This window comes from Coenobita brevimanus, chromosome 51 (assembly GCF_032717465.1).
Source record: "Coenobita brevimanus isolate Jiangsu-jjx chromosome 51, ASM3271746v2, whole genome shotgun sequence".
Lineage (NCBI taxonomy): Eukaryota > Metazoa > Arthropoda > Malacostraca > Decapoda > Coenobitidae > Coenobita > Coenobita brevimanus.
The window spans coordinates 5,020,214-5,031,906 of NC_137004.1; the positions used below are offsets into that span (position 1 = coordinate 5,020,214).

Here is an 11,693-nt window from a genome sequence, read left to right on the forward strand (position 1 = left end):
TTTCTCTTTAAACGGTGGAAATAACGTGCAAGAGACTTATGATGTAGTGGACAGAATAAATCGCCAGAGAAGAGGTGTTACGATACCTGTGTCACCTGGAATACGGGCTTCCTTGTCCAGCTCACATATTTTCTCCACAATTTGTCTTAGTCACACATCCCCTACCACTCCTAAAACCACTCTGTTCGTCACTCTCTCTCTCTCTCTCTCTCTCTCTCTCTCTCTCTCTCTCTCTCATTATTTTAGTAGTAGTAGTAATTATTGTAGTGGTGGTGGTGGTAGTGGTAGTGGTGGCGGTAGTAATAGTATGAGGAGGAGGAGGAGCAGTTTTATCATCATACATACATACATACATACCGTTCCATATATAATTACCTCCAAAAACAACCAAAAAACAGTCCAGATACCTATTATAAGTCTTCCCCCAAATTTGACAGAGCCTTATCAACTGAAATATATTGTTTTATAAACGGATTTCGATTATATGATTTATGGTAATTTCACAGATGATGCAGGATTGAAAAGACGGGGGACAATTTTTTTTTTTTTAAGGACAAATGCATACAATAGAATAAAAAGACCTTCAGAGAAATTATGCCGTATTCACAGTGTTTGTTTATCGCGTCAGTGGAAGTTTGTGGTAAATGACGTGGTTGTGTTTGCGTTAAAATCTCTGTGGTACAAATGCGTTAGGATGTTTCTACACCCCAGCGATGTCACATTCAACATAAGGCAACGTCAAACATCCAACCAATATCGCAGGATAAATACACATACATTTATTTGCAAAGTATAACCTGCCACGTGTAGATGGGAGTTAGAATCCGGATTAGATGAACGTTTTTGGGGATATAACGGACCACGATCGAGAAGACGACGCTACGCTGCCGCCACGACCAATCTTAGGGGATCCTAGGTCGCTGGCTTGCAAAGTGCGGGTTGTGCAAGGTGTTAAACAGTTGCATCAGTTGAAATTCTTGCTGTTATTGACTGGGGGAGGTTAACTAAGATACGGTGAATTGCGGGGGAAGGGGAAGCGTGGTTTTCATCACATAACAATGCTCGGTTGTACTTGCGCAGCTTCCTATCCTCTGCACCAGCCGACTTACCCGTAGAGCTGCACCCTCACAGTCACCATACGAGGCAGTTACAGTGACGAATAACATGAGAAAAAATATACCTTAGCCAGTTAGAGGTGCCTGCTAGAAGGTGTGAAGCTATAATGAAGGTACCTGACGCAGGGTGTGATGAGTCCGTAGGTTTCGAAATATTTTCCAATTAATCTATAGATGAACTGCAAAGCAATCAGTGGGAATGACAGTGAACGCATTTTTTCCTGTTTATTAATGAAAATATGCATTGATACAACTTTGTACACGGTTATCTATACATTATACATCAATCAGACTGCGCTGATTGCATTACAAAAATATACAACTATGTTTCCCACCCTGAATGCGAGCTGCCTTCGACCATCTGATTGGCTCGATCCAGTCTGAAGTTCCTGTTGGTGTCGACGTTGTATTAAACCCACAACAGGTGCAACAGACATTCTCGTGCATTTCACAGGTGATTTGCGTTGACATGAAGTGAAACGTAACCCACCTGAGCCATAATAAATGTGACCTGCACCATGGCTTAGATTCTTCCAGTAGGTGAAGTGTATTTGGTAAGATGATCGTGAAGTGCTTTTTAACTCTGTACTCTGTTGCTCAAGGCGGGATGCAGTTTTCATTACCAACCAGCAATTGCATACGAACGCTGCCAGTTACGTGAGGCTTCAGATCACCTAGCTGACACTTTCTTCCCCGTCTACCCTTCCCTTAACCACTGAACCCAAGAAAAAGAAGAAAATTTTTGAACAACCTTAGCCCTTGGTTCCAGAATTTGCTGACATGCTTCACCCCGCGGTCGACGGTTCTCCTCTCTTCACTCCTTTCGTTACAGATACCAAAGTCATGGCTTTTCCATTCTCTTCCTTTTCCTTCTTTTCACTCTCTTCCATGCTGTCCTCTGCCTTCCGTGGCGGTAGTTCGAGCTCCAGCGGGCTCAACTCTCTCTTTCTCTGCGCTTTGAAGACAGCAAAATTTGAACCCCCTTGATCCGACACGAAAGTTCCGAAGCTCTCCGGACCCAAGCCTTTGCCACCTCCACTGCCACCCCTACCGCCTCCTTTACCACCCCTACCGCCTCCTCTACCACCCCTACCGCCTCCTCTACCACCCCTACCGCCTCCTCTACCACCCCCACCTCCGCCTCCACCACCGCCGTAAGCCTGCTTAGGTGGTGAGGCAGGGGGTGGAGGCAGGTAAGAGTCTGTCGGTGGTTGAGGGGCCCCGTAAGACTGCTGTGGGGCGGGGGGTTCAGGGGCTCCGTAAGACTGCTGCGGAGGGGGAGGAGGGTTATAGGTTTGCTGTGGTGGTGCAGGGGGTCCGTAAGATTGCTGTGGTGGTTCAGGGGCACCGTAAGAGTTCTGTGGTGGTTCAGGGGCACCGTAAGAGTTCTGTGGTGGTTCAGGGGCACCGTAAGATTGCTGTGGTGGTTCAGGGGGTCCGTAAGAGTTCCGTGGTGGTTCAAGGAAACCATTAAGCTGCTGTGGAGGAGAGTAAGACTTTTGTGGGGGAGGGGCCTCAGGTGCTCCGTAAGATTGCCGTGGAGGTTCAGGGGGCCCATAGGACTGCTGTGGGCTTGGGCGTGAGGGAGGCCCATAAGACTGCTGCGGTCTAGGTGGTTCAGGGGCTCCATATGACTGCTGTGGAGGTTCAGGGGGTCCGTAAGACTGCTGTGGGGGAGATGGAGGAGGGCCGTAAGACTGCTGTGGGGAAGGGGGTTCAGGGGCCCCATAGGACTGCTGTGGGGGTTCAGGGGCCCCATAGGACTGCTGTGGGGGTTCAGGGGCCCCATAGGACTGCTGTGGGGGTTCAGGGGCCCCATAGGACTGCTGTGGGGGTTCAGGGGCCCCATAGGACTGCTGTGGAGGTTCAGGGGGCCCGTAAGACTGTTGTGGAGGTTCAGGGGGCCCGTAAGACTGCTGTGGGGGTTTAGGGGGCCCGTAAGACTGCTGTGGGGCAGAGGGTGGAGGGCCATAGGACTGTTGTGGTCTTGGGGGTTCAGGAGCCCCATAGGATTGCTGTGGGGGTGGGGGTGAGGGGGGTCCATACGACTGCTGTGGGGAAGGAGGGGGAGGAGGGCTGTTAGACTGTTTGGGAGACGGGGATTCAGGGGCCCCATAAGACTGCTGTGGGGGTGAAGGGGGTCCGTAAGACTGCTGTGGGGATGGGGGTGAGGGGGATCCGTAAGACTGCAGTGGAGGTGGGGGTGAAGGGGCCCCGTAAGACTGCTGCGGAAGTGGGGGTAAGGAGGGTCCGTAAGACTGCTGTGGGGGTGGGGGTGAGGGGGCCCCGTAAGACTGCTGTGGGGGTGGGGATGGGGGGACCCCGTAAGACTGCTGTGGGGGTGGGGGTGAGGGGGCCCCGTAAGACTGCTGTGGTGGTGGGGGTGGGGGTGAGGGGGCCCCGTAAGACTGCTGTGGGGGTGGGGGTGCCCCGTAAGATGGTTGGGGTTGCGCACATTGGGTCTGGTAGGACTGTTGCTGTGTCTGCGTCACGTACTGCGTCTTCTCTTGTGTGACGTACTGTGTCTGACGTTCCGTAGTGGTGACGTAGCGCTCCTGCGTTGAGGTCAGCGTTCGGTACCGCGTCCGCGTCTTGTAATTCACCGAGAGTTCCGTAGTGGTGACGTAGGAGGGAACGTAACTCGTCCTGGTTATGTACGTGGGTTCAAAGGACACACTGTAACTCGTAGCCGTGATGGTGTTGTAGACGGTGCGGAAGGAGGTGGAGGTTATGTACCGCGGCACATACTCTGTGGAATACTGTACCTGCGTCTCTTTCTTGGTGCGGTACACTGTGGTAGGCACCGTCTGCGTCCGGTACACAGTATGGTACACAGGTTGCTGTTGGAGGGAAGTGGACGTGAGTAGGAATTATGTGGTGATTGGATGGTTTAATACAAAATATTAGCAAAAAAATAATAATAATAATAATAATCTGTTTTTCTCCATATGATGCAACTGGGCAATTCTCTTAACTCGAATATTAAATCGTGGTTGCGTGAAAATCGATGAGCCTTAGCTTATAAAGCAGGGATGAGTCTCCTTGGTTACTAGTCAAATTTACCCTCCAGTCAGCCTACACATAGCCATCAACTAGCCTGATAATGGGGTGCGAATCTTATCAGGTAACAACAGGCGATAAATAGATAGTGATGTAGCTGATTAAAAATAGATACTGCAGAGGAAATTATGATTCAAAATATATGACGACTGGATGACGATGGAATTCAGAACTTGAGCATTATTAAAGGATTAACTGCATGAATATATGAACTTTATAAAGGGAGCGTCTTCTTCCTCTTTATGGACAAGTATTATTATTATTGTTATTATTATTATTATTATTATTATGGTGTTTTGATTGTGTATTCATAGTTTTACTAGATGTCAAACTGGGACGTATTCTAGATGACACAGAAGGCTTCGTAACACTTTTACGTTGGTCATTTATTTTGCTTATTAGACTTTATCATGTGTGTGTGTGTGTGTGTGTGTGTGTGTGTGTGTGTGTGTGTGTGTGTGTGTGTGTGTGTTACTATAGTTTACATGAATGATAAATAGGAGAATATTGGGGCTTATGTCCCAAATAATTCGCTAAGGAAGAGGTGTTACGCAATATCCAAAGCCACATAGAATACTACCCAGCGTCACCAAAGCCTTCCAAGTCGAGGGTAGTTTGTATGTGTGAAATTTTTGCAATGGAAGATATACGTAAACTGGAAGATTAAGGAACTCTTGATATTCTCGTATGTGCAATATTGATATAAGGATATGTGGTATTGCAAGTCCCTCAGATATCAACATGATCAAAGAAGCTGCAGCACATCTCAGGGAGTCTTACAAGAAAATGGGAAGACACGTCATTACAGTGTTCCCTTACATAATGTGCTACCTCCTGTACTCTCGTGTAATTTGTGAAAGAGGTAGTTATCACCGTGTTGCACCGTAAGAGACTAGCATGCACTATCATAACCAAGAGCATCACGCATGTACACTATAATGAAAGCCCTGGATGTGCAGACAAATACTAGGAAATGCAGTATGGAGAATTTGTTAGTAGCAGCCAAGCGTGCCACAAGACCATGCAAGATGAGCACCACTGCGCCGTAAATTCACGTCACCTATACGCTTAATTCTCATCATTAAAAGTATTGTAGGCGGGATCCATGAAGAGACAAATGTAAAAACGTGACAGAAGCCATCATTATTCACAGTGGGCCATTCATCCATTCACTTGTCATTCATTAATCTATTGTTGAAGAGAGTGCATGTCAAAAATACTCCAATTCAAGATCCATTTTCAAATTGATTATTACACCTGTATTAACATTCCATGAGCTCCCATACCCAACCGAAAAAAAAAAAAAGGATACCCAACCGAAAAAAAAAAAAAGGAAAAAGAAAAAAAAATCAGCGAGGGAAAGAGAAAAAAAGACATACAGAGAGACAGAGACAGAGAGACAGGCAGGCAGAGAGATGAGAGCGAGTCAGTGAATGTATGGACGTTACCTGTGACGGATGGGAACTACTCTACCACAGCATCTATGATCACCCTCCACACCTAAAGCCTAAAATTCTATTCTGCTCCCAAATTCACAGACCGACTTGAGACCCCATCGTAACTCGTATTTTTATTTCCACGAAGAATAAGGGATGTGGGAACTTTCTGCGCCCTCCCTAGGTAGATTAAGTTTGTTAGTTTAATTTGTTAGATTAAGCTGAGTTAGACATGGTTATTTAGGTTTAGGCTACGTAAGGTTAGGTTAGACATCTTGGGTTAGATGGGTTAGCCTAGGTCATGGAAGGTCAGGGCAGGATAGGTGGGTTTAAGGAGGGTTTAGATGAAGCTAGGTTAGGTTAAGTTAGGTTTAGTTTTTTTTTAGTCTGCGTTAGATTAGGTGTGTTAGGTTAGCTTAAGATGAGGATGAGGAGGAAGTAGCGTAGTATATTCCTGTGTGTGTGATTCCTTCCGCCTTCCTGTCTGACTCATACCGACTGTGAGAAAAGGGAAGTGACTGGCTTGAGACTTTCACTGGAGGACGCTCACAGGAGAGGGGGTCAGGCCAATGATGAGTGCAACAACTGGTGGTCTAGCTTTGTCAGAACACACCAGTCGGAGTTGTCTACACACGCGTAGGTTCGATCCAAGGAAATATCTAAAGTTTTTTCGATCACGCGATGCCATCAGGGGAAGTACGCCGGTCATCTACCCTTAAATGGCTCTTAACCTCGTCCCTGACACCTCTTCCTAAGCGATTTAGTTTACTTATTAATCCTTACTATCCGATTCTGTCTGTCTGTGTATTGCCAGACGCCTTAATCCCGTAAAGGGTGGCTACAAACAAATCGCCTCCTATCCTGTTCTGTGTCACTTAAATCATCCAAGTGCCACGAGGCTCAGGATAAATAACATACACATTGATATAACCAGCCGTATCTAAAATAAATCGCTCAGGAAAGGTGCTAGGGAGCTTCATTATCAGACGAGAATACGGATCTTGGGCCCCTACACTTCAGAGGGGTGATATGAGATTGCCTGTGACTATTTTCCTAGTTTGGGGTATGACAACTACTACAGCCAATCTAGCAGTCTAATTATTTTGGTAGCTATCATTATGCTTTGACACAGTTTTTAGGGTAATGTAAAGGAACTGTTGACCATAACTAAACCATTTCGTCGAATCCCCAACACACTGGGAAACAGAATCACTGAAGGGCAAAGAGGAATGAGTAATATAATGTGATGTGGGAAATCTTCAGCAGTTCCCCCTTCCAAGAATGAAAGTGCATAGAAAACGGGGGCTGACCCACTCCCACCCGCGCAACACTTTTCGTAGACTTCCGCGCCTGTGGGCATGGATTTTTCTTTTTTTCTTCTTTTTTTTCATAACCCTAGCTCCAAACACCGCCATTATGAACATCAATAGCTGAGGCTGGATTCTCGTGGGCTTACATGGCTCCCTGGCACCTCTTTCTGCACCACTGAGTTCCTCCACGTTATATTTCTCTCTATTTTCGATGGGAAGCGCGTCGGTAAGGGAAAGATCTATATATGAAGCATTGGGCGTCCTTTGCTGAACGATAATATCCTACACACTAAAATACCTAACACCATTCTGTCACCTATACCAGTGTCCTCCACCACATTAACACCAGGCAACTATCAATACCACTACAGCTTTTCCAACACTAATACCACAGTTACCGTTACTACCACATCGTTACCATCATCACCACCACCATCTATACCATCACCACCACCACCACCACTATCCATTACCATCACCACCGCCACCATCATCATCGCCACAATCCATTACCATCACCACCACCACCACTGTCCATTACCGTCACCACCAAAATCCATTAACACCAAACCACCACAACCACCACCACCACCACCACCACCATCACTATCCATTAACACCACACCACCACCACCCATTAACACCACACCACCACCATCCATAACCACCACCACCACACCTCTCCCACCTCCACATACCCACCTCTCCCACCGCCACACACCCACCTTGACCACCTCCGTCATGTACACCGTCATATACTCCACCTGGGGCATACACTTGGGCCTGTGCCTTTGCCTGGAACCCCGACCCCCCCCGAAGAAGCTGGCGTCCCCCCTGCTCCCCCCCACCACCACCGCCACCACCACCACCACCAGTCGAACCCAGGACCACATCTGTTGGGGATAAAGATAAGCATAAGAATAAGTAGGTTTGGTGTTAGTAGATGTTAGGTTTAGAATTTTGACAGGTACACACACACACACACACACACACACACACACACACACACACACACACACACACACACACACACACACACACACACACACACACACACACACACACACACACACACACACACACACACACACACACACACACACACACACACACACGCAAGCAAGCAAGCAAGCAAGAAATATGCTAAATTGTCACTCTTGATAAAAATCTCATCTAAACTTGACTCCATAGCCTCACTCGTCGACTTCCCATTTTCATTCCTTTGACTCTCTCAGACTCTGATTTTGGAGCCTCCTGCGGTTAGGTGGGTAGCGTGTGCAACTCCCGGTTCTCTAACCAGGGTTCAGTCCCAACTGAGGGCGAGCATTTAAGGAGGTGTAGTAGTATGTTATTTCAAGGGATTTCACACACTCGTTCGCTGTGTAGGTTCCTTCGATAACACACAGATACACTTACACGGAAACGCAGCCACCGCAACACATTTTCCAATCTCTCTCTCTACACATGCACCTTCTACACCCTTGCCTGAAGCATTGGGTGGGGGTGAGTCACTTCCCCACTGAACGAAAATTATATTCCTTGGGCCTTCGGATCAACTGCGTTTCAGAACACATACATACATACACACATATATACGTACATACATTCATACATACATACGTACATGCATACATACATACCCCTCATTTCCACTGCAATTTATTTTTCTCGAGGTCATTTTCTTGCTCTCATCTCCATCTTCCTACCCAGGTGCTCATTTCCCTCCTTCCCAACCCTTCATCAACTTTGCAATTGCCTTCCTCTTCTTCAGCCCTTTCATCATCATTGCAACGGCTCTCCTCTTGTTCATTTTTGTTCATTTTCTTTCTCACTCGTCCATCTTGCTTTGCTTGTCTCTTTTTCTTTACTTGTTTTCTCCTTATTTCTTTCACTTGTTTGCCATTACTGAGTCATCTTTTTGCCCTTCATTCTTCAAGGAGCTGGTTCTCTCTCTCTCTCTCTCTCTCTCTCTCTCTCTCTCTCTCTCTCTCTCTCTCTCTCTCTCTCTCTCTCTCTCATCATCATCATCATACTCTTCGTCCGCAAATCACCACCTTCACAACACGGATTTAACACCTACTCTTGCCTTCCTAATTCCCCCTTACTTAACGGTGACGATGTAACCTCTCCCCCTTCCCTCTTCCTTCCCTCCCCCTCTGTTCTCTGCCTACTTTCCCCTTCCCCTCCCCTCCCCTCCCCTCCCCTCCTCCGTCATGCAGTCAGGATGTGGCGCGGAGAGAATGATAGCACCCCTACTTCCCTTCTTACCTCCTCTTCTCCCTCCCTCCCTCGCTGTCTCCCATCTTCCTTTCTCCCTCCATCCCCCTCTGCCCCTCTTCCTCTCCTCACTTCCTCGCTCCCTACCCTCCTCTGTACTTCTCATCTACCTTCCTTTTACCTCCTTCCCTTCCTCCCTTTCTACTCCACTCCATATTCTCCTCCTATCTCCCTCCTTCCTTTCTTCCTTCTCTCCTCCTCTCTCCTTCCTTCTCTTCTCCTCTCTCCTTCCTTCTCTTCTCCTCTCTCCTTCCTTCTCTTTCCTTCTCTTTCTCTCTTATAATTTCCTTCCTCATCCCCATATACCTCCCTCCTCTATTTCCCTCCCTTCCTCCCTTTTCCCCCCTCCTTCTTCCCCTACTACCTCACTTCCTCGTCTCTATCTCCCTACTTCCCTTTTCCCCTTTTCCTATCCTCCCTCCTTCCTTTCTCCCTCCCTCCCTCCTTCCTCTCTACCTCCTTCCTCTCTACCTCCCTCCCTCCTTCCTCTCTACCTCCCTCCCTCCTCCCCGTTCTACCTCCTCGCGCTATATTTCCCTTACACTCTCTCCCTCCCTCCACATTCCTCCCTCCCCGCCTCCCTTCCTCCCTCCCTCCCTCCCATCCATTACACTCAAGCAACCGCGGATAACTAGGTAAAGAATGTGTTGGTGATTCGCTTGATGATTGAGATGATGATGATGATGATTGTGTGTGTGTGTGTGTGTGTGTGTGTGTGTGTGTGTGTGTGTGTGTGTGTGTGTGTGTGTGTGTGTGTTCCTCGTTTGTTTTCTTTCCGTTGTGTTTTTATGTGTTTTATTGCGGTAATGTTTTATGCTTATTCTGTTTTATTATTATTTTTTCTTAGTGCATGTATCATTCTCTCTCTCTCTCTCTCTCTCTCTCTCTCTCTCTCTCTCTCTCTCTCTCTCTCTCTCTCTCTCTCTCTCTCTCTCTCTCTCTCTCTCTCTCTCTCTCTCTCATTTTTTCACACACTTTACCCCACCATCTTCTCTCACCCCTGGCTCATCTTGCGTTAGGTAATCAGTTCTTGCGATGTTTGTCTGTTTGTGTTTGTATTGTTGGTAGTTACTAGGTATTGTGTGTGTGTGTGTGTGTGTGTGTGTGTGTGTGTGTGTGTGTGTACTCATTTATCTTGTATGCTGTGTTTTTTAATGCATTTCATAGATGTTTGATGCTTATACTGTGTGAGAGGAAAATGAGAGGGGAAATCAGTGAGTGGAAAGATGGGTAGCAATTAAGTGGATGTTTGGACTGAGGAAGACAAAGTGAGAGTAGAAAGTTCATTGTTCAGGTGGACGAGTGATGATGCAAAATGAAAGTGAAGGTGAGCGTCAGTGGATGGGTGAGAGGAAGATGAGGATACCAGAAGGTTAGATTGAGACAGGAAGTGTTTGTTAGGAATTAAATGGGCTAGTAACTGCATAGATGGACTAACTAGGACGGAAAGTGTTAGGAAACATGAGGGGATGTGAAGAGAAGGAGAAGCAAGTGGTTAGAAGGAAGGAAGGAAACAAGGAAGGAAGGAAGGACTGGCACGAGTATGTAAGTGGATGGTTGGACTGAGGAAGAAAGGGTCGACAGATTTATAGATTATACTCTTTTCACACAAACTTGGCCTAAAATTGCCATCCCTTCATATTGAATGCTTTACTGTAAGGGGATAAAGACAACAGGATATGGTGCTAGTCACGAAGAAGTGCTATGGAAAGGATGTAGAGTCACTGTGTTATTATGCCACTGAGGTATGGGAAGTATAATACGTAGGGATGGAAATTTGGGACAGGTAAGGTGAAAGGACTATAGTTATTGTAGATATGGAAGAGTGATAAGGATAGATAGAGGGAAGATGAGTGAGTGGATGAGTGGAAGGAGGGAAAATGCGTAATTAGGTGGATGGATTGAGAAAGTGGAGGAGTGGGGGATTAGTTAGCAGGTGGAGAGACTAGTTACTGCATCCATAGGCGGTCGAGAGGGTGGAGTGGAAGTGGATGAGTGGATGTGGATGCTGATATGGATGAGTGGATGTGAATGCTGAAGTGGATGTGTGGATGTGGATGCTGAAGTGGATGAGTGGATGTGGATGCTGATATGGATGAGTGGATGTGAATGCTGAAGTGGATGAGTGGATGTGAATGCTGAAGTGGATGAGTGGATGTGAATGCTGAAGTGGATGTGTGGATGTGGATGCTGAAGTGGATGAGTGGATGTGGATGCTGATATGGATGAGTGGATGTGAATGCTGAAGTGGATGAGTGGATGTGAATGCTGAAGTGGATGTGTGGATGTGGATGCTGAAGTGGATGTGGATGCTGATGTGGATATGTGCACGTGTATGCTGAAGTGGAGAAGTAGATGTGAATGCTGAAGTGGATGAATGAATGAATGGCTGTGAATGTAAAAGTGGATGAATGGATGTTGAAGTAAATGAGTGGAAGTGGATGAGCATATGTGGAAATGGATGTGGATGAATGAATGTAAAAGTGTTTTAGCGG

General features: G+C 46.8%; 1 protein-coding gene across 1 annotated transcript in view; it reads right to left on the reverse strand.

The window, feature by feature from the left end:
• Positions 1-1,900: 1,900 nt before the first annotated feature.
• LOC145400287 (uncharacterized) overlaps positions 1,901-11,693 on the reverse strand; it is a 15,185-nt gene continuing 5,392 nt past the window's right edge. Inside the window, exons 2-5 of the mRNA XM_080272846.1 lie at positions 7,647-7,814; positions 3,394-3,955; positions 2,280-3,141; positions 1,901-2,153 (exon numbers count right to left, since the gene is read on the reverse strand). Coding sequence (XP_080128972.1) covers positions 1,901-2,153; positions 2,280-3,141; positions 3,394-3,955; positions 7,647-7,814 — 1,845 coding nt within the window. The remainder of the gene's footprint in view (positions 2,154-2,279; positions 3,142-3,393; positions 3,956-7,646; positions 7,815-11,693) is intronic.